Source organism: Miscanthus floridulus, chromosome 19 (assembly GCF_019320115.1).
Source record: "Miscanthus floridulus cultivar M001 chromosome 19, ASM1932011v1, whole genome shotgun sequence".
NCBI classification, from domain to species: domain Eukaryota; kingdom Viridiplantae; phylum Streptophyta; class Magnoliopsida; order Poales; family Poaceae; genus Miscanthus; species Miscanthus floridulus.
This window is the reverse complement of record NC_089598.1, coordinates 86,330,573-86,357,944: the sequence shown is the minus strand read 5'-3', so window position 1 is coordinate 86,357,944 and position 27,372 is coordinate 86,330,573. Positions and strand designations below refer to the sequence as shown.

At 48.8% G+C, this 27,372-nt stretch overlaps 1 protein-coding gene across 1 annotated transcript; it reads right to left on the bottom strand.

Annotated features, from left to right (window-relative positions):
• Window positions 1–157: 157 nt before the first annotated feature.
• On the bottom strand, window positions 158–21,133 carry LOC136529681 (subtilisin-like serine-protease S). Its single transcript, XM_066522757.1, has 12 exons — window positions 20,666–21,133; window positions 20,543–20,552; window positions 20,278–20,381; window positions 20,084–20,181; window positions 3,333–3,491; window positions 2,908–3,025; window positions 2,299–2,833; window positions 2,116–2,210; window positions 1,795–2,037; window positions 1,609–1,723; window positions 1,335–1,521; window positions 158–1,259 (listed from the first exon to the last, which is right to left on the bottom strand). The coding sequence occupies exons 1-12, from the start codon at window positions 20,752–20,754 to the stop codon at window positions 697–699; spliced, it is 2,316 nt and encodes a 771-aa protein (XP_066378854.1). The 5' UTR covers window positions 20,755–21,133; the 3' UTR covers window positions 158–696.
• Window positions 21,134–27,372: the final 6,239 nt, after the last annotated feature.

Below are 27,372 nucleotides of genomic sequence, written 5' to 3'. Positions count from 1 at the left end.
ATCGGCACCTCCGCCACCCGTCTCCCCCGCGTCCGCGTCCGCCTCCGCCACCATCGGGCGGTCTCGGACTCTCTCGGTGCCTCGCGGCAGCCTGATAAATGAGAGCACACGCTGTCGTTTCAGTCTGATAACCAGACACAATACGCCAATGCGGCAACCATGGAGGTCGAGGAGGGGGACGACGGCGCCATTGCGGCGCAGCGAGGAGACATGTCACAGGTGAGACCCGAGCTCTGGCCATCTCTTCATTTCTCTCCCTAATTTCACGACCATTCAACTGCCACACGGGGGAATCAGCTCATGGGCACTTCCTCCATCGGGGCGACCAAGTTTCAGTACTAGGAATCTGTTCGAATCTGTTTGGATCCGTGATCATTTCAAGGAGCAGAATCCTGGTGGGTAAAGCCTTGGGGCGTTCGTTAGCTGAACGTTAAATCCAGCAACTCCTGCATTCTTAAGATTTGGATTTAGTCACGAAATGAAAATTTTACAACAATCATCAGGGGAAAAAGAATCTTGGTCTGTGGTTGCATTCTATCCAAGACATTTACAAATCAAATACCAATATGATATTATAACAAATTGATCGTGGTTAGCTTCTCATCTATTCAGTTCTACCACTTTACACTACATTCGTAGCCTAATCTAGCATTCTAGCAACCTCTTTCAAGCATCTTTCCAGGGGATCAACTTCAATCAGGCCTTGTCAGAAGTCTGTACTTTCACTACCAACGGCATCGTCAGGCGAGCACCTCTTCCATTTCCATGCCAAGATAAAGAGCCAAAAACATAACCTCGAGGAGGCACATCCACATGTAAGCTAACTGTGAACGTCCTCTTTGCACCATAGTTCTCGAAAGTTATAACTTCTGGTGTCACTCTCACGCTGATGCCTCGCGGAGCTGACACCACAGCATGGTAAGTGCTCCTTGGATTACCCACATTGGTCATAGTTCGCATGACTGAATAGCTCTGCTTCAGATATGGAATGGTGATTGATGGGTAGTTCAGAGCAGTGGCAGAAGAGGAGGCTCTGTGGGTGCAGCTACTGTTGTCTCCGGTAATTAGATGCAAGGAGTGATCATCGCGGCTTGTGGCACATAAGAATGACTTGTAGTCTTGAGGTTGTGCATCAAAGACGATCCCTGGGTTCAGAGCTTTGATGGGATCCATAAAACCCGAGCCAAAGTCAAACGGCGTTGCAGTCCTCCCGTTAGGGTCCCTTGCTATGGTTTTCCTTTTAGTGTCCAGGACAGTTGCTGCAAATAAGATTCATGAGATTGATTGCAACACTAGTTTATCTTCAGAGTTTCAGGTTATCCACTAATACCTACCTGTTGTCATGATTGCTGATTTGATGGCTGAAGGAGACCACGATGGATATACGCTTTTCACAAGAGCTGCTATTCCTGTAACATGTGGACATGCCATGGAAGCCCCAGACAGAATGTTGAAGTGCATATCATTCTTAGCAGGAGACCATGCCGCCAAGATGTTCAGCCCAGGAGCAGCGACGTCCGGCTACAAAAATGCACACATGGAGAAGAAACTAAGGAGGATGCCAATCAATTTATCACCTATATTAGTCTTCAGTTTAGTGCTGGTTACCTTCAGAATCTCAGGTGTCAATGAACTTGGACCTCTTGAAGAGAATGCCGCTACCCGTGGGGCGTCTCGCAACCCTAAGATCGTCTTTGCTGGCAAGATCATTGTACTGGCGTGCCTGTAAAATTGACTTTAGATAAAAGATTGGCATGCCAATAAAATGCACTTCCTATAGTAAGTTTAGACAACCTTGTACGTTTGACATAAGAAAGAATTTTGTCACCCATGGCTTTCCCAACAGTGACTCCAGGAACAGCAAAGTGATTAGCAACATGATCCTCCATCTCATCAATCAGAATCATCCCAACTGCTCCAGCTTCCTTTACAATCATACTCGTTGATAAACGTGATTCAGAGGAGCCTTCATTACGGCGGCAAATAAGAATCTTTCCCTTGGCCTTGGTACTATTTAAAGAGCTATCCAGACACAAGCTAACAACAAGTCCACAAGAAATTCAGTTGGTTGATAATTGAAATCATGATTGTCTTTTGAGATAGTTGTTTGTTTACCTGGATTGATAAGGGGTGAAATAGCCTGCATTGACTTCCGAAGCTGAAATAGTTCTAATGGAAGTTTTCATGTGGTATGTACTCAAGCTCTCACCCTTCATGAAAGGCACATTGTTCAAAAGTATTCTTAAGACTGCATAAGTAATAAAGACTGAAGGTGTCATTTTTAAGAATGAAAATTACCATTATGAAGGTACCATTTGCCAGTCTGATATATGAAGAAAATGATCTATCAGTTGTTCCTGCAGCTACTGTGAGCATCCATGGCGCATGGTTAGTTGCTGAGCCCTGTCTCCCAGCATTTCCTGCTGAAGAAACGACCAGTATTCCATTGATTGTCGAATGGAATGACCCAATGGATATGGCATCGCTGAGATAGTCACCTTGAGGATAGTCTGGACCTAGAGACACAGATATAATGTCGACGCCATCTCTGATGGCATAATCAAATGCTGAGAGAATGTCAACATCATAACAACCAGAATCCCAGCAGGCCTTATAGGCTGCAATCCTTGCCATCGGGGCTCCTCCCCGACCTCCTCCAGTGCCCAAACCTCCGTAGTTCATGTTTCTGACAAATCTTCCAGATGCTATTGAGGCAGTATGGCTGCCATGCCCTGAGCTATCTCTTGGAGATATGAACTTGATGGCATTTTTACTTGAACCACTCTCTTCTGTTTGGTATCCATTGAGGTAATATCTACCTCCTACTATCTTCCTATTGTATTTGGGTAAATGGGTGACTTTATAAAATCAATACTGGATACTGTGCGTTAATTTTAAAGCATGTACCTGTTACAGGTGAAATTTGATGGTGAATTTGCCTCTCTGCTTTGGCATTGCCCTCTCCATCTTTTAGGAACCAGAGGCATCCCATGATCACTGAAACTAGGGGATTCTGGCCAAATTCCTGTGAAGGTAAACAGTTAACTAGAATTTCATGATTTTGATGGACAGGTTTATATCAATCTGATGCCATCCTTTTTGTTTCTAACTTTATGGCCAAACAATCATTTGATGCGTAATTTAAACATGACAACACAAACATCATGTGGAAGGAAAGGTGCATACTGCCCGTTGCAACGCTGACATGTCTTGGTAGTTTGTAAGCTAGAGTACAACTGGAATTATTGATGGAAAGAACATAACAAATATTCACACTGACTGAAAAATGTCAGTACAATTTGAACTGAGTATGCTATTGCAATTCTACTCACCTGTGTCAATGAATCCAACAATGACGTTCTCCTGGTTCTTGGTGGACAATCCAGGGACCTCACCCTCTGCATTGGTGGACAAGCCCATGAAATCCCAAGAATGGGTGGTGCACAATCTCCTTTTTGTGTTTGGGAACACCGAGACGACACCAGGCATCTCTGAAGAAACGCACATCAGAGTTAGCTTTTTGGCATCACTGCCGTCACAGCTGGACTCATTTCATGGCTTGCCTTTTGTTCAGTGTGCTACGTGTTAAAACCATTCTAATCACAAGGTCATAGATCTAGCCGGATACTTCTTGTAAATGAATTGCATGTCCTAGGACATGAACTAGACAGAGATTAGAGGGAGGAGTAGTGCTAGGTTACCAACCATCGTAAGCCTTCGATCCAGAGGCATCTGCCATGGACGTTGCGTCGGTGTCTGCGCTAGGACAGTGACGGTTGGTGAAGACGGTGTCGGTAATGAGCAGTGGCGACCGGCAGTGAAGACCGATGGCGGCCCAGTGCAGTGGAGATGCTTCCCGTCACTGGCTACGCCCCTCACTAGATCGGGTTTAGGGTTTGTCGGTGGGGAGCTCGGCTTAGGTGAACCTCGTGCGTAGAGCCGTCGGCCACCACCTCTATTTATTGCGCAGTGTGACATGAGCCCTCCAGCCATAGTGGGTTGGGCGCCCCCGATCAGGGTGCGGATCAAAGGCCCAACTGGGCCGTTGGGCCCAGTTTGGGATTAGAGATCAATCTAACAATCTCCCCCTTGATCTCCTACCATCTTTCAATTTCATATCATTTACTTTTGTTCATTCCATTACAGATTAGCGCATAGAGCATGTTTCATCGTCATGGTAAATTGCCGATAGATTTAACAGCTACAACACACCACTCTGTTCTGAAATAGATACTTAACTTTGGGCCTTCTTTTAGCCAGGAATTATAGGTTTTCCCTTAAACCCATGCCGGCTACATGTTCTCTGAACACGTTGGGTGGTAAGCCTTTTGTAAGCGGATCCACGAGCATCTTTTTGGTACTTATATGCTCAAGACTTATGACATGATTCCGGACTTTATCTTTCACAACATAATATTTTATGTCAATGTGTTTGGCAGCAGCACTTGACTTATTTTTGTGAGCATACTATACTGCCGGATTATTATCGCAGTATAACTTAAGTGGTCTATAGATGTCGTCAACCACCTTCAAACCGGGTATGAACTTCTTTAGCCAGTTCACCTGCCCCGTTGCCTCATAACACGCTACAAACTTGGCATACATTGTGGACGATGTAGTGACGGTTTGCTTTGAGCTTTTCCATGAAATAGCTCCCCCTGCGAGAGTGAATACATATCCAGACATGGATTTTCTATCATCTCCCGCATAATCAGAATCTGAATATCTCACTATATGGAGTGAATCAGACCTTCTATACGTCATCATGAGGCTTTTCGTTCCTTGCAAATAACGCAAGACTTTATTTACTAATTTTCAGTGTTCTGTTCCAGGATTGCTCTGGAATTTGCCAAGTAATCCGGTAACAAATGCCAAGTCATGACGCGTACATACTTGAGCATATTGCAAGCTTCCGACAGCTGAAGCATATAGAACCGCTTTCATTTGATCGATCTCATATTGGTCCTGGGGCCTTGAAAATCCCCATATATGTCGTCCTTGACTATAGGAGCAGGTGAGGGACTACATTTGTGCATACTAAATTTCTTTAAGATCCTTTCTATATATGCATTTTGTGACAGTCCTAATACCCCTTTACTTCTATCTTGGTGAATCTCGATCCCAAGAACAAATGAGGCTTCACCAAGATCTTTCATATCAAATTTTGAGGACAAAAACTTCTTTGTCTCCAGTAGTAGACTGACATCACTACTAGCTAGTAAGATATCGTCCACATACAGGACAAGGAAGATAAACTTTCCATTCTTAAACTTTGCATAGACACAATTGTCCTCAACATTCTCTTTAAACCAAAAATTCCTTATTATCTGATCAAACTTCAAGTACCACTGTCTTGAAGCTTATTTTAATCCATAAATGGACTTCTTTAGGCGGCATCTCATTCGTTCTTTTCCTTCCATGACAAAACCTTTTGGTTGTGCCATGTAAATATTTTCCTCTAAGTCCCCATTGAGAAATACCGTCTTTACATCCATCTGATGTAATTCTAAATCGTAATGTGCCACTAATGCCATTATGATTCTGAAGGAATCTTTACATGAGACTAGAGAAAATGTCTCGTTGTAATCAATCCCTTCTCTTTGCGTAAAGCCTTTTACCACAAGTCGCGCTTTATATCTCTGTATATTCCCTTGAGAGTCAAGTTTTGTTTTGTAGACCCATTTACAATCTACTGTTTTGGCTCATTTAGGAATTATTTCTAAGTCCCAAACTTTATTGACATTTATTGATTTCATTTCATCTTCCATGGCCTCAAGCCACTTTGATAAATGATCACTTCTCATGGCTTCTTCAAATAAGGTGGGATCATCCTCTATTTGAAATTCTTCAGTGTTATATACTTCATAGTCAGCAGGAATAGCTGATTTTCTAACTCTTTGAGACCTCCTAGGGGCCTCCACATTTGGCACATCTTCTGTTTGAGGCTGTTGTTGCTCCCCCTCATGTGTGGCAATAGGTTCTATAGGATCCTAAAGAACAGGTTCCTCATCGTCATTCATTGTTGCCACAGGCGGAATAACAACAGGTGCTGGCACCACAGTATCTTGCACTGTTGGTGCAGCGATAGCAGGTAGTGAGAAAAGTGGCTCATGAATCATCGGAGTAGGCGCATACACCCGCCTCTCTTCAAGGTCAATTTCTTGAGCTACCGTGCTCCCCTCATCATTTCATCCTTTAGGAAGACAGCTTGTCTCGTTTTCATAAACTTTGTATATCTATCCGGACAGTAGAAACGAAAACCTTTTCACTTTTCTGAATAACCAATGAAATGATAACTTACTATTTTGGGATCTAGCTTCTTAATGTTTGGGTTAAATACTTTAGCCTCAGCAGGACTCCCCCACACACGTAAGAGGTGGTTTAGTAAGGGTACTCTTTCTGTCCACAACTCATACGGTGTTTTGAGCATCGACTTACTTGGTACTCTATTAAGAATATGAATGACGGTTTTTAATGCCTCCATCCACAGGCACAATGGTAAGGTGGAGTAACTTATCATACTACGTACGATTGCGTCTTTCAGCTACTCCATTCTGCTGAGGTTTGCCCGGTGTAGAATATTGAGCTACTATGCCATTCTCCTGTAAGAACCTTGCAAAAGGTCCAGGAACTTGGCCATATGGGGTATGCCGACCGTAGTACTCCCCCCATGGTCGGACCTTACTATCTTAATCTTTAAATTGTGTTAGTTTTCAACTTCTGCCTTAAATATCTTAAATTTATCCAATGCTTCTGTTCTTTCTTTGATAAGATAAATGTAGCCATAATGGGAGTAATCATCTATGAATGTTATGAACGAATCATAACCATCCACACTCTTTACAGGAAATGAACCACAGATATTTATGTGAATAATCTGTAAAATTTCTGCGCTTCGTTTGGCATCTTTCTTAATTTTCTTTATATACTTTTCTTTTATGCATTCTCTGCATTGTTCTAAATCTGAGAACTCTAATGGAGGAAGAATATCATTCTTAACTAGGCTTTCTATTTTCCCCCTCAAAATATGGCCTAAACGACAGTGCCATAATTTCAACAACGCATCGTGAGCTCTCTTTTGTTTTCTATTTACATCCGTAGACGAGGATACTTTCTCATTGTCGCACGCAACGTTCCCATCATCGCATACAACATTCACATCATCACGTAGTGATAACAAATAAAGCTCATTTTGTAAGATAGCAAGACCAACACATGCATTATTAAATGTTATCATACATTTGTCATTTTCAAAATGGCAATCATATCCATCATTGTCCAAGCATGAAACACTAATCAAGTTTCTCTATAAAGAGGGAACATAAAGTACATCTCTAAGTAAAAGTGTGAAGCCATCAGCAAGCTCTAGAGAAAGATCGCCAATGGCTTCGACATCTGCTCGGACTCCATTTGCAACTTTAACGTGTCTTTCTCTTATTTGCGTAGTCCTCGTCGAACAAATTCCCTGTAAGGAATTAGCAACATGAACAGTTGCACCTGAGTCAATCCACCAAGTAGATTTCGAATATTGTACATACAGAGATCCATTTATGAACGTAATAATGTTCTCACCTTTCTTTGCTATGATCATCTTTAAGTAATCGGAACAGACTTTCTTATAATGTCCTGTCTTCTTGCAATAGAGACACTGGTCTTTCTCTACTGTGGACTTGTTCTGATGAGGCTGATGTAGCATGGGACCCTTTCCCTTTGGCTTTGAGGAGTTAGCATTATTGTCGGGTTCATAAACCCGGGGTCCCTCGGGGACCGGCTTCTGCGCCAAGGCTCGGTCCAAGAGTCTAAAAACAACAGGGCAAAGGAACGGTCTAGCAACCGATCGGAAGGCCAGGCCCAAGAAGAGCAATGCCCGCTCCTCGGCTACTTCGGCCTACCTTTCCGACCGGAGCACTCAATTTAGGTTTTAGCCGCCTCCGGACGGCCTCTCTTGTCGGAAGGCCTGCCCCGAGCCCTACTTTCGACTCGAACCCCGCGTCCCTCCGATCAGGAGCTCGTAGGAGCCCTACTTCCGACCCTGACCCCATGTCCCTCCGACTAGGAGCTCGTAGAAACCCTGCTCACCGCTCTTCTCCGACCAGCGCACTCAGAGCCGACTGGAGCCATCTAACCGAGGGCACCCCGTTCGAAAGGAATCGGAAGACGTGCGGAGAAAGGCAAGGCAAGGCTCACAAGTCAAAACCACTGTACCAGGGACCATACCCTGCATGAAATAGTACTCTACAGCCACCCTGGCACAAATAGTATAGTAGGCGCCAACATCTCCCCCCATAGTTTTTGAAGGGGCCGCTAAAACTCCCATACGGTAAGCCCCCCGCGTGTCTCTGGACATCGATAGCGGTATGGGCACCAGGATTTGCCGTACCAGGTGAATATAGTGCGACTCCTCACATGCCACTAGGCATCAAATAGTATTTGCAGGTACCGACGTCCATCCTTCCTGAAGAAGATAGCACGACCTCCCGCGCGCATCTGACATTCTACAGCGACATCAACAGTGACGTGGGCAACAAGGCTTGAAGACATCCGTACCCTCTTCCTCTCACCTGTAAAGCCATCCCCTTCATCTATAAAAGGGGATGCGCTCCCACTGAGTCAAGGGAGGCCAGAGTTTCTTAGATCGATATCAACACCTCACAACCGCAGGACCACCAAGTTCCGACCGCAACCCTTCCGGTCGGAGCCAACCGAACCTCTTGTACACCTCATCTTTCTCTCTCTCGTTTGTAACTCCACTATAGACTTCGAGCACCTAGGCTCAGGAATAAAGTCATCGACCGACCCCGACTGGACGTAGGGCACGTTGCCCGAACCAGTATAAATCCTATGCCATTGTGTGCTAGGCCACCTCCGATCACAACGTACAGCAAAACTACAAATATTTACTAGTTGGTCACTTTCTGCACCGACAGTTGGCGCCATCCGTGGGATAAACACTGTACGTTCAACACTTTTTGGTCATCGGATGGCCCATTTCTTCACCACCCCCGCCGTGACGGGCTTGGGCGATACGATTCGCTTTGGCTCGTTGGAGTTTCCCACACTCCCGCCCGCCGAGATGTGGGTTCCACATGCCTTCGAGCCATCCCAGGCCTTCCTTTTCGGAAGCCTGGACTTCGTTGCCGACCGACTCGGCATACTCCACCTCCGTGAGAAGCCAGGGACGCAGCAGATGGGGCACTACACCCTGTCACTGCAACAGCCGTTGAGCGCGCCACACGAGGCCACAACAGCACCTTGTCTTAACCTGATGACCGCTCCACACCAACCACCTATCTACGCGTGGCTCGGACCAAACCGAGACGCGCAGCATCGACAGGAGTCCCAGCCCTGACAGCTTGGAACCACGGGCCTTTGTCCAACACCCCCAGCAAGCGCCGTTCCCACCGCGCTTCAATGGGGGCCACGGCAAAGGTAAGGCCAAATGCCAGGACCAAGACGAGGGCCCCTCCACGCAGAGGGGAAAAAGAATAGAAAGGATCGCCATCGACCGGCCAACTCCGCATTGGTCGCCGCGGTAGATTACATGGGCACTCAGCCCCAGCAAGACCCTCTGGGCCACTTTCATGAGCTCATGGAGAGCCCGTGCACCAACCACAACTATCCCGTCAACCATCTCTACAAGGACTACCTGCTCCTCAAGCGCCTGCTGAGGTAAGTTGGCAGGCCAAAGGAAGAAAAAGGCGAGGAAGCAGCAACCAAAGAAGGGGGCGCAACGGGCAAGGATCCTGACGACTGAAGTGATTCGACCGGAAGCCTACCGACTGAAGGACGACAACGATGACGCTCTCTCTGAGGACCTTGGAATAGCTATGTCATTTCTTCTTTTCCTAAGTTTCAGTCTTACCTTTACTTAGCGAACGCTCCTATAAGAGCACCCCAACCCGAACACTTTTCGACTCGAGGCGCTCGGGGGCTCCACTAGGGGGATCTACTACCCCTCTATTTTTGTTTTTACTTTAAGTACTCTTTTACTTTCATATGGAGGAACTCCTTCCTGCCCAAAACAAAAGGGCAGTCCGTTCCTTTGATTTACCTTACGTAACTTTGCTTTAGAACATTCCGACTGATCGCACCCTGCCTTTTCCTATGGCTAAGACCGGCCGAGCCTCGCGGGCCACACCCCGGGCTCGCAAAGTTGCAGCCTACAGAACAAACGGGCAGGTACGAGAGAGAAAGAAATTTAAAACAAAATTATGCTAAGGGAGAACTAAGGAACGAAAGGGAATAAGCTTCCCCGAACGGAGCAACTCTATCACAAAAACAAAAACCGATTGCAGTCATTAAAACACACACGAACGTTTTACACAGGGGTTCCCTCACCACAAACTTAAACTTCTTACATTTACTAACTACTTATATTTATCAAGGTATTAAACCGACCTGGCGGCATCTGCTGACGACGCGATCGATGAAGGCACATGCTGCTCACTCCCCGGCAGCACGACGTTCGGCTCGATCGGGGCCGAGGCGACGTCCCCCCCCCCCCTCAAACCAGGCTCTGTGCTATCTGTAGGCTCAGAGACATCCTCCCCGCGCATGCTTCGGGCCATGTCTTGACGGCGAACATCCATCACCCACTCGGTAGAGACTTGCTCTAACACCGACCGTGTGTGCGGCAGCAAGCTCTCCCCGATTGATTGGATGCCCTCCATGCTCAGGTCTTTAGCATACCCGCTGCAGATAGTGACGAAGTCCAGATTCGGGTGGTACATCGCCACCGAGGTCAGCACCCCCGATGCTCCATAAAACAGCCCGCTCCTGACAAGGTCCTTGACCATGTCCGGGACCTCCACCAGCTGAACCGTGGGCGCGCTGGCACTTGGCGCTGACCCGAAGACTTCCGAGATGACGAGCTGGGCAGCGTTGTGGATCTGGCTGAGCTCCCCTTCGAGAGCACGTCGCTCTTCATGGGACTTGGCCAGCTCCTCGACATTTCGTCTAAAGTTCGCCTTGGTCATCTCCAGGTCTCGCTCCAGCGCCTTCACCTTTTCACCCAGCTCTGCAAGAAGGGCGACAAGCTCAGAAACAGGCTGGGGGAAAAATCAACACCATGAGAAAACGAAAAGGTACGCACCGATGCGAGAGGCCTCAAGGGTGGAGAGATCCTCTGCCTACCGAGCCACCTACTTGAGCAGCCGGGCACTCGCGTCCTCCATCCCCATCACCTGGTCCCGGAGCGTGAGCACCTCCCGATCCGCTTCTGACCGGGCCCTCTGCTCCGCCTCCAGGGCCTTCTGTGCCGACTCTAGGGCGGCCTGCTTTGGCTCAAGGGCTGCCAAGGCCTCTTGAAGTGATGTCTCGGTGCTCGCCAGGGATGCCCGCAACTCCACCTCAGTCTCCGCCTAGCGGGCTTTCGTCGCCTCGAGCCCTTGCTCGGCGGCAGTCGCCCGCTCCGCTGCACGTTGTCCCTCCGCCAGCGCCGCGGCCGCCTTGGCCGCCCGGAGCTGGGACTCGTGGCAAGCGGACTCCACCCGGCGCTCAAGCTCGGCCATCTAGGCGTGTTCCACCTGGAGGAAGTAAGACTTGCTGGACGGCACCTTCCTTATTTCCTATGAAAATAGGCATGCTAAAAACAACCGATGAAAAGTTCAAAGGGCAAGGAGAAGTACCAAAAACTCACCTCCGCGGTGAGCTGCAGGTCGACCTCAACTAGCTGCCGAGCAAACTGAGCCTGCTTCTAGGCGTTCTCAAGCTTCGCGGACAGCTTGGTGAGCTCAGACACCGTGGCATGCCCTTGCCCCCCAAAAATGTCCCAGAGCTGACGTTCTCGGGAATCCTAGAGGACGAACCACGCATTCGATGGGTCCTCAGGGTAGGGCCACTCTAGGTCACCCTCCAATGAACTACCGGAGGGCCCAGCCTTTGACCGGACCACCGCTAGCTCCCACAGCGACACCAGCGGTTCCGCCACGGTATTCACGTCGTCGTCAAACGGGATCTCCACCACCTCACTCGCATGAGATGCCGCCGGGCGTCCCAACTCCGTCCCGGCCACGCTTCCCTTCGGCGCCTTCGGCTCCGACGGCAAGGATGGGTCATGAAGCCCTCCACCCAGCGAGGTAGGGAGCTCGCCCCCCTAGTCTCCTCCACCGCGACCGGCGGAGGAGGGGCCGCAAGAGTTACCTTTGACGCCACCTCCGCCATCGGCACCAGGATCGCCGCCAACAGCGTCGCCGCCGCTATCACATTATCAGCAGCCGCCCCGGGGGGCACCACCCCCGCGAGGGAAGGCTTCGCCACCGCCACCCTGCTACCCCCTTAACTCACCACAACACGCTGCAGAGTGGGCCTCCAAACCTCCCACATGGGGGTCGGGGCGATGCTCAACCCCGGCATCCTCCGGCCGCTGACAAAAATCACGGGTAAGCCACACTCCAAAAAGACTCAACCACCAAAAGTTGAAGAAGCAACAAAAGGAAACATACCGGGTGGCGAGCGGCACTACTCTGAAGGCAGGCTCCGACAACGATGGGCCCATAGGATGAGAACCGCTCCTGGACTGCGACCCGCGCCCCCTCACTTCAGGCGAGGTCAGAGTCGTCCCAACTGGCTCCTGCCCGGCCTACAGGTCGCTACGACCTTCGACTCGGGGTTCCCCGACCAAAGCAGCGGGCGGGGCATCTCCCGACTATGAGTCGCGCGTCGATCGGGTGCCAGTCTGCCCCTTAGACCGCCCGGACTGCTCGACCGCACCCACGGTAGGTGGGGCCTCCTCTGGCCGCAAGTCCGGCGTTGGCACCGGCCCCGTCGCCGCACAAGCATCGGTCCGCTACTCGGGCCACCCGGCTCCCCCAACCACGTCCGCCACAGGCGACAACGGGACCGGCGACACCGCCGAGAGGCGCGGTGACCACGTCTGCTTCACCGCTCGCTCGCCAACGGCGTCCGCGCTCGCCGCACGCTTCCTCGACGTAGGAACCTCCGCACGCCGCGCGACCTCCTGCTCCTCCTCGTCGGAGAAGACCATGTCGTCCAAATCCGTAGGATCATCCGACGCGAGTTCCGACTTGACGTCGCTCCCACGTTCCCCGGACCTCATGCGCCGGGCGACCTCCTTCTTCTTCTCTTTTTTCCGTTGAACCTCCTTGGTTTTCTTCTTCTTCTGGGTGTCTGTCGCCTCCTTCTAGGCGGCCTGCCGGGCCTGGCCCGCTGGTCCCTTGGGAAGGTGTGGCCGGGACTTGTACCTCCCAAGCCCCTACGGAATGAATGAACCGAAATCAAAAAAGAAAGGGACTAGAGAAAAAGCACGAACAAAATAAGGGAGCGTACCAGCGTGGGCACGATCGAGGCATTGAACGGTATGGGTTTTCCCACCACTGTCTCTCCGGGCCTCAACTGCAGCACTCGGCCGACGCGACTCCAGATCTCGTCATCCGGTAGCTCCTCCGGCGACGCGTGGTCTGGGTCCGATCGGCCGCCGTACGTCCACATCGGGTGCGTCCTCTCCACCAACGGCGCAACCCGGCGGCGGTAAAGGGTGTGGAACACCCGCAATCCATTGAGGCCACCCCTTATGAGCTTTTAGAGCTCCTCCTCGATGGCCTCCACCTTATGCCTCTCCGTGTGGGTGCAGCCCCACGACCAACTCTTTTGTTTCACCAGCCTCCCACCGGTAAACGCTAGAAACGGCGCCCCCGCCGGATTCCTAATGTAGAACCACTCCCCATGCCATCCCCGGTTGGAGTCACATGGGGAATATGCGGGATACGAGCCTCCCGCACACGGCTTCCTCTGCAGGGCGAAGCCTCCAACCGGTGCGATCTCGGCCAAACTCCAGTCCACCATAGCTCTCCCAAAGAAGAAGAGCTGGAAGAGATCCGCTTGCGGCTCCATCTCGAGGAAAGCCTCACAGACGGTCACAAAACCAGCAATGTGCAACACCCCCGTTGGATTGAGGTGTTGTAGTTCTAGACCCCACTCGTTGAGGAGCCCGCGCAGGAACCAGTGCACGGGGTATCCTAATCCACACTCGTGGAAGGTAAGGAAAGAAACCACCTCATTGGGATGAGGTTGCGGGAACTCCTCCCCTCTAGGGACCCTCCAGTGTGCCACCTCCTACGGCGGTAGAAACCCCTTCATGACGAAAGCCTCCAGCACCGAATTCCTCACGTTGGACGTCCGCCAGTCCAACATTTTGCTCCGGATCAGAAAAAGGTCGGTGAGTTCCTCTCTTCTCCCTCGCTCTCTCCCCTTCTTTCCTAGAAACCTCCGCGGCTCTTAGGAACGCTCACGGCAAAGAGGAAGAGAGAAGGCAGCGGTAGATGAAGAACAGGCAAAAGAATGAAACAAAAACCCTCTCCCCTCTCCTACTTAAGGAAAAGGGAGCAACGGTTATGGAGGGACGCGCCGATCAGGGAAGCCGGAACGACGGGGCGAGATTTTCTTTCTTTCATTTAATGCAGATAAGACGTGCCCTGACCGATGAGACGTGCTCTGCCTGACGGAACGGCTCCTGATCAGAAGGGACATGGCTTGGCCATGGCCCACCACTACCGCACGATCAACCACTACCACAAGACGGGCATAGGAACCGAAGCACCACCGCACGCGGGTGGCTCCCCACTTCCCTAGGCCAGACCTAAAAGAACCCGAATGACAGGTAAGGGTAGACACCGGATGATAGGTAAGGAAGCAAAGGGGCACCCCATGTAGGCCACGCCGACTCCATCGTGGATGACGAGCATGGATCCTGGTCGGACATTTCCGACTGAAGCTCTCCGAACCCCGTCACTCAGGTCGTTAAGGTCCCAGTCGAACTTTTTCGACTGAGGCTCTCCGAGCCCCGTCACTCCAGTCGTCAAGGTAAACACTACCTCCTCTATTTCTTTACAAATCATTCATACATCCATACGCGCATTTATCTCTTACGCCTGAACCCCTCGAACGGTTAGAGCATGAACCGCCTGGGGGCTCGAGAACTAAGCATCGCACGTGCAGCGAAATGCACCAGAACGCTCCGTGTTGCGCCATGAAGCGGCGTTTGCCTCATTCGACATGAGCAAACAACAGAGCCAAGGGAGAAAACCATAGATGAGCACCGTGCGGCCTTCGCCCGGTCTGGCAAACCGGGTCATCTCAACCTTCTCGTTTGATACTAAACCTCTCGCCAAGCCCACAGAATCTCCATCGAGGGGAGGCCATTAGGCCACCCGGGTCAGTCTCTGGAATGACCCAGACATCTACCAGGTTGCAGGTAAATGAGTAGTGGAATGCCACAAGAGGGCTATGTCGACCCCGTCATAAACGATGGACCCAGATTTCGCTCGATCACACCCATTAGCGAGCTCACCGAGCTAGTCTTTGAGCCTGAGCGATCAGGACAGGCGACGAAACTCAGCCCCTCTGGTTGTGAGGAACCAGATGGGGTAGCGCAAAACAACTCACATCGACCCCCACGAAGGCCCGATAAGGCTCGGGGGCTCAAATGCCAAAAACCATGGGACCGTGACTCCGAACTCACGTCGACAGGATCGGCAACATCCGGCTACGGCTCTTGGGACCGTGACTCCAAACTCGCGTTGACAGGATCTATGACATCTGGCTATGGCTTGGGACCGTGACTCCGAACTCGCGTAATAGCTTCACTTCCGACAAAAACCCTGGGACCGCGACCCCAAACTCGCGTCGACGGGATCTATGACATCCGGCTACGGCTTGGGACCGTGACTCCGAACTCACATAACAACTTCACTTCCGACAAAACTCTAGGACCGTAACCCCAAACTCGCATCGACAGGATCTACGACATTCGGCTGCGGCCTGGGACCGTGACTCCGAACTCGCATAACGGCTTCACTACCGACTGCACTCCAAGAAACCCTGGCCAGGGACCGCAACTCCGAACTCGTGTAAAAACTAACTGAACTAACTACCTCAGCTGCCCAGGCCGCACCAACATCAGGACCCACGGGCTCCGTCTCGTCCATCTCCAGAACTAACCATTTCAAAACCACGGCACGCACCAACACCAGGATCAGTAAGTTATGTTTCAATCCTATCTTCGCGCCTAAAAACGCCTTGACTACACAACGTCACCTTGGTTGACAAAATCACATCTCAAAACTAAAAACACGCCCGCCTGCTGAGACAACACCACCCAGACGGTTCTGCCCGAACCACCCGGGGGCTCGGGGGCTACACCTGCGGGTGTGCTCGCGCGCACCCATCGACAAAACAAAAATCCCCCGGACGATTCTAGCCAAATCACCCGGGGGCTCAGGGGCTCCTGTCGGGTTCATAAACCCGGGGTCCCTTGGGGACTGGCTTCTGCGCCAAGACTTGGTCCAAGAGTCTAAAAACAACAGGGCAAAGGAATGGTCCAGCAACCGATCGGAAGGCCAGGCCCAAGAAGAGCAACGCCCGCTCCTCGGCTACTTCAGCCCACCTTTCCGACTGGAGCACTCAATTTAGGCTTCAGCCATCTTCGGATGGCCTCTCCGGTCGGAAGGCCTGCCCTGAGCCCTACTTCTGACTCCGACCCCGCGTCCCTCCGATCGAGAGCTCGTAGGAGCCCTACTTCCAACTCTGACCCCGCGTCCCTCCAACTAGGAGCTTGTAGGAACCCTGCTCACCGTTCTTCTTCGACCGGCGCACTCAGAGCCGACTGGAGCCATCCGACCGAGGGCACCCCGTTCGGAAGGAACCAGAGGATGTGCGAAGAAAGGCAAGGCAAGGCTCACAAGTCAAAACCACTATACCAGGGACCATACCCTGCACAAAACAGTACTCTACAGCCACCCTAGCACAAACAGTATAGTAGGCGCCGACATCTCCCCCCCACAGTTTTTGTAGGGGCCACTAAAACTCCCATATGGTAAGCCCCCCGCGTGTCTCTGGACATCGATAGCGGTATGGGCACCAGGATTTGCCGTACCAGGTGAACATAGCGCGACTCCTCACATGCCACTAGGCATCAAATAGTATTTGTAGGTACCGGCGTCCATCCTTCCTGAAGAATATAGCACGACCTTCCGTGCGCATCTGACATTCTACAGCGACATCAACAGTGACGTGGGCAACAAGGCTCGAAGACATCTGTACCCTCTCCCTCTCACCTGTAAAGCCATCCCCTTCATCTATAAAAGGGGATGCGCTCCCACCGATTCAAGGGAGGCCAGAGTTTCTTAGATCGATATCAACACCTCACAACCGCAGGACCACCAAATTCCGACTGCAACCCTTCCAGTCGGAGCCAACCTGACCTCTTGTACACCCCATCTTTCTCTCTCTCATTTGTAACCCCACTACAGACTTCTAGCACCTAGGCTCAGGAATAAAGTCACCGACCGACCTCGACTGGACGTAGGGCACGTTGCCCGAACCAGTATAAATCTTGTGTCATTGAGTGCTAGGCCACCTCCGATCACAACGTACCGCAAAACTACAAATATTTACTAGTTGGTCACTTTCTGCACCGATAATTATTATTCTTTTTCTTATTATCTTTCACATAATTGATAGTGCCACCATTGGCAGCTTTCATTCTCTCCTCCTTTTGCACACACATAGCCATGAGCCTCTCTAAGTCCCACTTCTCGGGCTGTATGTTGTAGTTGACAACAAAAGTGTCAAACTCCTTAGGCAAAGAAGCAAAAATCAGATGGATAAGGAACTCTTCCTTAGAGCTAGATCCATTGATTTTAGCTTGGATGCCAAATTGCTCATCATTGGTATGCGCTCTTATGCCACTATTTCTAAAGTACCTCTCTGTCACCAGCTGCTTTATTAGCTGGGTAGCATATGTCTTTGAAGAGCCAGTGAACTGACTCTTTATTCTATCAAGGTACTCGATGACGGTGTCACACTCTGGGATTAAGCCAACAATTGTAGGCTCAATCATGTTCTTTATCACAGCCATATATTTCTTGTTGGCAGTGATCCACTTCCTATGCTCAAGGTCATAGGACATCTTTTGGGATGCAAAATCCCTCTCTTTAGTTGCCCAAGCGACATCAGCCTCGTTTGTCTCCCTCATCGGTGCCACAGGCTTAGTGGGACACGGTGAGAAGACTACCTAGTCTGCCTCAGCTAAGATGAAGGCCAGGTCAATCTTTTTCTTCCACTCCGTGTAGGTATCACCTTTGAGAGTGGAGATCTCTTTGATACAACCCATCAAGGTGTATCCGCCTGAAAACATAATTCATATGAAGTGAGAACATAAACATAATAATAACAAATTGCATGCCTTAGTTCCAATATTGGTCAAAATTAAAACATACAATTGTCCTCTACACTAATTCTACATCACCGTTGGGCAGAAATAGAATTAATGCATGACATAACATCATAATATTGCCATTAATCAACATTGGTCAAAATAATAATAATATTATAATAAACTAAAAAACATATCCATTTTTAAAAATTAAATTCTCCCGTTGGTTCGAATTTAATAATGAAAATAACAACTTTGAATACGCAGCGAAAAATTAATTCAATTTAATGAATTTTACCCATAGGAGAAAAACTATTTTCTATTTTCTTTGAGCCATTTATCCATTTTCTAGAAAAAAAAACTTTTACTGGAAAATAAAAAAGTAAAAAAAGACTCAATTTCAGCACTGTTCATTGACCCAGCAAGGAAAACCAGCTCGGCCCACTTCTCTGCGCGCGCGCTGCCCGCACCCAGGCCGCAACCTGGGCCTAGGCTGGCAAAGCCACGCGGCGCGCTCGTCCGCCTGGGCCGCAAGTCGACTCGATCAACCGACGCCGTCCGTTTTGATCCAACGGCCAAGTGTCGATGTCGCAGGATCAAAACCCCCCTGGCCGCGACTGACACTAAAACCCTAGACCATTCGGTTCTCTTCTCTCCCTTCGCCACGCTCCGTTCTCTCCTCAGCGCAGCAGCAGCAAGCAGCCGAGCGAAACGCAAGCGATGAGCGGCAGCCATGGCGCCGTCGCCGCCCCCCTCGCCAGTGTGCGCGCTCCCGAATGGGTGAGCACGTTGCCGTCGAGCGATCTAGGCGGCGGTGCCCTGATCCCCTCCAAAACCCTATATCTGACCCTGATCTCTTCTCCTCCTCCTCTGTCTCGGTCCCGCGATGGTACGGAGACGATGATGGCGTCGTCGCCGGCCCTCTCACCGACGCGCGCGCTCCCTAGCGGGTGAGTGCGTCGCCGTCGAGCAACCTGGCCGCGGCGCCCTTTGCCCGAGCACCCGCCCGTGCGCCGACGAGGCGGCGGTGAGGTAGGTCTCTTCCCCTTCCCCTTTTCTTTTCCTTTGATTTTTCTTTCTTCTTTTCTTGGATCTATCCGATTTAGGGTTGGGGATGGGGTTAGGATCGAGATTAGGGTTTGGTTAGGGTTAGGGTTTCACTGTTCTTCTTCCTCGTGATTGATTCGCAGGTTAGGTTTCGGCTTTGAGATCCGAGACCCTTTATTTTCTCTGTTCTTCACCCGATTAGGATTAGGGTTCGGTGACCCTCTTCTTTTCTCAGATCCGAACGGATCTACTCTGTGTTTTATTGTTCACCCATTCTAGATCTAAAACCTTAGAAAAACTTGGCTCTGATACCATTGTTAAAACCATTCTAATCACAAGGTCATAGATCTAGTCGGGTACTTCTTGTAAATGAATTGCATGTCCTAGTACATGAAATAGACAGAGATTAGAGGGAGGAGTAGTGCTTGGTTACCGACCATCATAGGCCTTCAATCCAGAGACGTCTGCTATGGGCGTTGCGTCGGTGTCTGCGCTAGGGCAGCGACGGTCGGTGAAGACGATGTCGGTGATGAGCAGTGGCGACCGGCGGTGAAGACCGATGGCGGCGTTGTGCAGTGGAGGTGCTTCCGTCACTGAATACGCCCCTCACTAGATCGGGTTTAGGGTTTGTCGGTGGGGAGCTCGGCTCAGGCAAACCTCGTGCGTAGAGCCGTCGGCCCCCATCTCTATTTATTGCGCAGTGAGGCAGGGGTCCTCCAGCCATAGTGGATTGGGTGCCCCCGATCAGGGCGCGGATGAAAGGCCCAACTGAACTGTTAGGCCTAGTTTAGGATTATAGATCAATCTAACACTACGTACATATAATAACATACTCAAAGTAGAAACCATGTGTTGTGAAATTACCGGCTAATTTCATGGCTTGCCTTTTGTTCAGTTTGGCCGCGAATCCTTGGAAAACGCTGCTGTAACTGTAGACGTGTGATGCCTGCGCCTTCTCTGAGCTGTGGAGAGGAAGCATCCACTCAAGATACATGATACAGCACTGGAAGCTAGAGGGGGATCGACAGCCAAGGAATGAAAACGAATTTGTTATGGACCTTCCATCGTGAACAGCAGCCAGCATCTGGTGGTGAAGCCTCAAGATGTCATGCTGGCCATCACTGTTTCCCTGCGGCCCTTTGCCCATGTAAACCACATACACCTGAAGTTGGCATCCATTTGGGAAGTGTTACAACCACTGGAAAACCTCAAGAAAGAAGTGGCAGCTCATGAAGTGCAGAAGAGTTAACTACAGTGGAGATAATCCAACAAAGCAGTGGTGTGCATTGGAGTTGGTAGAGTACTGATTGTACCGAAACAAACCTGAGAACTGCTGGAATTGGCTTATAAGCCATGACTGAAAGTACTGCTGACTGGTTTGGTGTGAGAGAAAAATATTGTTCAAGCCGTGGATTATAAGCCAGATACGAGCGAATAAGCCGAAACGAACAGTGTGAAGAACTGCAGCGAAGGTCTCCTAGTAGCACCAGGGATAGCCCGAGGAAGAACATAGCTCTGCCTGGAGAAGAAGCCATGACAGACACGCAGCCACATACAGGATGCGCAGCGCAGATACAAAGGGAAGGACTGCGGTTTGGATGGCAAGTGTGTATAGGAGATCTGTTGTATGAAAGCAGCAGCTTCCTGAAACTGCTGCTAAGTTACTGGATGCGTGGGAAAATAAAGCCTGTACTGGAATCCCGGAGGAATGGAACGGGTGGCCGTTAACTGCACTTTTCCTCGTCCCTGCCACTCGCAATCGTAGGCAAGATGGCAACAAGAGTTCATAAATAAATGCAGACAAAGATGTCCAAAGCGTCTTGATGCGGTATGGGAACAAGAAAGCTCAGCTAGTGACAGCATGACAAATAGGGTATCCGATCTCGGAGATACAAAGAACATGTAGAATGGCTGCTTTCGGGGATAATACCTGTACATATGAAGTATAATAGGAGTATTATTATAGTAGATCTACTGTCAGAGCTGGATCTGTTTTCCCCTCCTTCTTGCAAAAGAGGAATTAAAATAACTACTGTACATGTTGTATTTTATTCTCTGTATGTATACATCTTGTCAAGTGATGAAGTCTACAATAATACAATCTAGATGCTGAGGTGAGGGTCATGGTTCCTCGGTATCCTGAAGAACGCAAGCAGCATCAATCCGGACAGGCACGGTTGCTTTCCGGAAAGGCATGGATGCCTCAGACCAGCCGTTACCTATGTCCTCGTCCTCTGCTCACTTAGTTATCTATATACAGTGATTCTATCGTAGTTTCATATATCTGCGGTAGTATTCACAGTTCTTGAGTTATATAAGTTCTAGATCCACTGTTATACTAAATGCATTTAGCATCACAATGGATCTAGAGTAGGTGAACAGTGAATTGCCTAATGCATTTAGCATCATAGTTGATCTAGAGCTTATATAGCCCAAGAACAACGAACATTACCATAGAGATATGAAACAATGATAGAATCACTGCCAGGGACGGAGTCAGGAAGTTGATTTTTTGAACTTTAGGAGGGGCCAGTACTACTAAGTTTTCAAAATTTATTTGAATTAAAAAAATAAATGGAAAATTTACATTCATATGGGGGCATGTGCCCCTGCTCGCCCCACTTCTCCGCCCCTGATCACTGCATATGGATAATTATGCTCGAATAACTATGCGAGGCCTGTAAGAAATTGAGCATCTCTGGTAAGAATCATCTGTCGACTCAGTAAACAGGTAGATCAATTTACTAAGAAAACAATCAAAGCCATTTTTCCTGTTCTAGATCTTACACCAAATACTATTCATCTTGGGCACCCCTCATTTTCAACCACAATCGGTCGGTTCGTTTGGCTGTGTCTTGTCGTAAACGATCGTAAATTTTCAGCCGGAATAGTATTTTTCTCTCACATAAACCAGTCAGAAGTACTTCTTCACGAACCAGCAATTATACGAACCAGCCAACCGAACGGGCTGAATGATCGTGCCCAGGCGTATGAGTTCAACAATACCGCACACGTTTCGTTATTTCGCAAAGCTCGCGTCGCCTCACTCGTTTGGGCAAGCTTTGCCTTGCCAGAGCCATTTCAGTTTGCTTGAACTTAACAGAAAAAAGCTAAAAAAGTTCGCCTGCACGGGCCTCGGAGTATTCTAACCGGAGTACCAAACGAGCCGCCTTGCTCTCTGCTCTGCATCTTTATTCGACGAGGCAACACATGCCAAGCTAATGAACAAAACTTCCCCAGTGCATTTGTATCCACCGCTCTTTGCTGTGGGATTAGCGTAGCCCCGCACTTCGTTAATCGCCTTGGATCGCACTTGTGGCGGCCGCGTAAGTAATACACGCAGTACGCCAGTACCCATTCTTTTTACCTTTGCTGTAACGGCAACTTTGCTCCAGACCAGACTGTTTATCCAATTAACCATCTTTTACTTACTCGTACCACTGGCTCTGCAAAGTGCACAGGAGAGGGGGGCAGCTGAGCTGATTATGACGCGATTGCACTCTGGCCCTGAGAGGCAAACTCGTTTTGGTCTCTGACATGTCTGCTTAAATCTCCTACTTCGCGTCACTAGATTAAATCTTACTATTACAGTAATATACCTCTACGTTATTATTCACAAGACAAGCTATAAAAAAAAGATTAATCATAAAAATTCCTTAAAAAACAGAAAACATCCAGCCATATATTTGATCAGCACTATTCATCATTGACAATAATAGCCATTAGATGGAATAAAATGAAGGCCATCTCAACAGGAAATAAAATGAAGGTCATCAAGGGCCTCATGCATCCATGTTTCCTTTACTACACGCCACTATTTTAGTACTGTCTAATACTATTCATTGAATCATTCCTCTATTCAACACTATTTAGCGTTGTTGATTACTATTCTGGCAGTGCTAGCATCCGAACGCCGGTACCCGGACGCTCGCGACCGTTTCACGTGCCCACATGGGGGCCTGCGCCCGTCCAAACGTCGCCCGCGCCTCCCGACCCCACACAGAGACCGCTCGTGCCCCCTCTACTTCCCTGTTCGGATGGACACCTGCTGTGGCAGGTGGGTCCCAGCAGCAACACCCGATCTATTTTTGAAACATCCAGATGAAATATTTGTAACATATGTCTGAAGAGAGATGAAACACTTGAAACAAGTGTCTAAAACACTTACAAAACACATCTGAAAACACTTGAAAAGACATTGAAAAACATATGCAACATCTAGATAAACCACTTGCAACATATGTGTGAAACATATATGCAACATTCAGATAAACATGCTTGCAACATATGTTTGAAAAACGGATGAAACATATCGAACAGACGCTTGCAAAATACTTATACATCCATTGCAACATATGAAACATCCCGATCTACTTTTGCAACATCCATATGAAACACTTGCAACATACCTCTAAAAAATCTAAAACATTCGAAACATACGCTTGCAACATTCGCTTCTAGGCGCAACATCTACTTGCTGCTTGGACGAATGGAGGCTCAGTGTAGGGCCGACCGCGTATACCAGCAGGCGATGTGCTGGCAGATATCCACCCCGATGAACGCATGCAGGAGATGGAGGGAGGCAAGGCGGACGCGGAGGTAGCGTGGCTAGTTGGGTGGAGGGTCACCAGGGACAGACTCACCACGATTCCTGTCCTATAGCCACAACGAGTAGGAAAAGGGGCGGCGGTGAGATTTGCTCGGCGAGCATGCACAGAGGGAACTACGAGCCTGATGCGGCGTTGGTGGAGCTAGGAGTGCGGCGCGAGAGGCCAGAAGGGAGGGGGGAATGATGACCGGGGAAGGGAGAGAGAGTGGCGCAACGAGAGAAGAGGGGCTAGCGCCGCATCTAGATCCAGTTGAGCAGTTTCTTGTTCTCCCTTGTTTATTTGTGGGGTCCACCAGAATAGGAGCGTGTAAGAGTAGGGAGCGGGCATATTGGTCTCCGTAGGCCCAGGATAGCGTGTCCGGAGCGATGGACGCTACGAGGAGAGCATTACTGTTACTGCACGTCTAGAGCGATGGACGCTTCGAGGAGAGCATTATTGTTACTATTCACTTTGTTCGTGCTTTTTTGTTTGCACTGTTCATTATGCCGTGCAGCGGAGCGCGTGTTATGTGCTACTGTAACCTAATGCAAGTAGAGTAATCCTATATAAGAAGCGGTGGATAATTTTAGATCGTTGGCGGTGGCTTTTGTTTCCTTTTAGGGCATGTTTGTTTTGCAGGGAATGGAGTGCCGGAACCGATCCGGATCAGAAGGTAGCTATATTTTATACGACCAATCATCATCGGGAAGCGTTCCGGCTGAAAATCAGTCTAAACGAACGGGCCCTTGGAGTGAACGCTACGGCCTGCTTTGTGCTCCCTTGTGCTTGTGCGCTTCACGATGATAATAACAGGCTGGTTTATGCGAGAACCAACGGTCCGGTGGTGTCGCTCCCGCGGTTCACAGCACACCGCGCCACGCCATGGTGCGGCGCTGTACTGCCGCCCGCCGCACGGACGGCTGCCGTGGCGCACGTGAAGCGGAAAAGGTCTGCCGCGCCCAGGACACAGGCCGGGAGCCTGCTGTGTGCTGTCCTGTCCTGGCTGGCGCTCGCGCCTGGAGCGGGCCAGGGCCAGCTGAGCCCAGCGACCTCGGCCAGTCGGCCTCGTCGTGCTCGGGGCGGCGGGCAGACCGAACAACGGCCTCGGCCTCGTGGGCTCGGTGCCGGGCTGTTGGTCCTCTGCTAACGGACATCACGCCCCGGACTAGGGATGGGGTCTATGGGCTGGAATTTTTTTCGAATTACATCGTAGACATTCACACATACACATACTTATCACTATGAACATACACATATACCCTTTCACTACGAGCACATTCGAAAAACAAAGATTAAGCCAGCGATCTCAAGATTAATCAAGACACTGAATAAATCCAACAAGTGCCCTGTTCATTTGGGCTTGCTTGGCTTATAAACCATATTTTTTCAGCCAACAAACAATATTTTTCTCTCACACCAAATTAGCCAACAGTACTTTCAGTCATGGCTTATCAGCCAAATAAGTCCAAACGAACAGGGCGAAGCTATGAGTGCCCTTTCACTATGAGCACATTCGAAGTTGCTACAAGCTCTTCATAAAAGAACAACACCTTTAAAGCCTACATTAATTTTAGAAAAATGTGAGCACCCACATCAGATCGAGAGTTTAAACCCGTTGGACATGTTTTGCCACAAAGAACCCAAACCATCCGAGCTGCGGTCACACATTCAGAATAATGAAAAGGCTAAACGTTAGTCAAGAATCACAATATAGACATAGACACTCATACACACGCTATGCCTCTGAGCATCTGTCAATGGGCACATCACCTGTGGCTGAAAGAAAAACGCCGAAAATTCTTAGAATAAATTCAGAAAAATACGAACACCCGTGTCGAGTTGAGTGCTTGAAAGAAAAACTCTGAAAAAATTTAGAAAAATACAAACACTCATGTCAAGTTGAGAACTTAAACCCAAGTGGATAAATTTCACAGTAAAATCCACGACCAGCTAAGCTACGCTCAGTTTGCAATAACTAATTCATCACTTGAGTAAACTACATATATAATGGGTTAATAAATGTTCATAAAAGATAGTTAAGATCTAAACCTCATCTAACTAAATTTTATTAGTTAACTAAACTTTAAATAACTATTTTTTAATTTTGAAATAGCAACTAGTCAATCCAAACAAAACAAGTCCGGAGACAGACGTGTTGTTTTGCTGTGACCGCACGCCGCTGTGAGATTTGTCCAGAGAAGGTTAAGCGGACGCCGGCTGAATTATTAGCGTTAGGTTAGAAAAATAATTAACACGCCTCCCGTTGATTGCCGCTCTTCACGCCGCGGAATATATTGTACATCATCAGCCTACGGCTACTGCGATCCTGCCTAGTGCCTACGTACGCCACAGTCCACAGGACGAAGACAACATGGCATTTTCAGATTTTCTAGTCCTTTGAGGACATCCTATGTTATTATTCCTACCTAGCTACTCCTACCTGAGAGATCTAGCGGCTGCCAAATAGATGAGCTTAGGATCACGTCACTGATGCTACGGAGCACCGAGCAGGCGAGCATGCGCCGAAAAGAGAAGGCCTTGGATGGATTGGGACCGGCCATATTAAAATTAATTAAACTTAAACTTTATATTGCATACAATTTGTAATATTAAAATTTATATCACTTATATTCGTAATTAGTCATAGATATAAGTTTTAGATGGTTTCATTGGTAGTTTGTTCTTCATGGATATAGATGATGTTAGATATTTCACATTTTTTAATATAGATCTGGAACTGGATAGAGAATAGTAGTGAAAAATGGATTCAGATACATTCATTTAGAATCCCACAATATAACTGGATACAAATACGGATATATGTATTAACGTTTTATTGAATACGTTATCGGATGATTCAGACATCTAAATCCAAAACATTAGTAATGAGGAGTGGATTTGCAAAAGGATCGACCATTTAACTACTCAAAGCAATTTGATTTGTCTGTCTAACCCTAAAAATATTCTATTCACTATCACAAACAATCCAACAAGGCAACAACAAAACAATTGCTAGTTGGCAAAAACCAATCAGAACTATCGCACACAGGTTGCTCATCAGCAAGGTAGGCCAAGTAAGCTTTTCCCTCGCCCCTTTACAAACTTTGGAAATAAATATGAGTTAATTCTTTGTTAGGATTATATCGCACAATAGAGTGTGCTTAGTTTTAGGGCTCCGTTCCGCAACTAAGGACTATATTATAGCGTGCCATTTGCTAAGGACATGTTTAGTATGATGATGGCCATAAGAACTTGATGTTATTGTGAATCGTTTTGTCCTTAGGCAAGAGCTACAATGGGGTGTGATAGAATTGCATAGGCTAAGGTTGTCGTGGTTAAATTTTTAGATCCCTGATTCACCTCTCTCTTGGGGTCTTTTGGTGCTTACAACAATCCAAGAAGTAAACATTGAGAGTGAGCCTTGAGCGCTACCGGTGTTTTTGGTTGGATTTCATTGAGATACTATTGAAGACTTGTTACATAGGCTAAAGTTATTGCTTTAAATTTTTAGGGTCCAATTTACTTCCGTCTTGGGCCAGTCAGTCCTTATGATAATGGGATCTA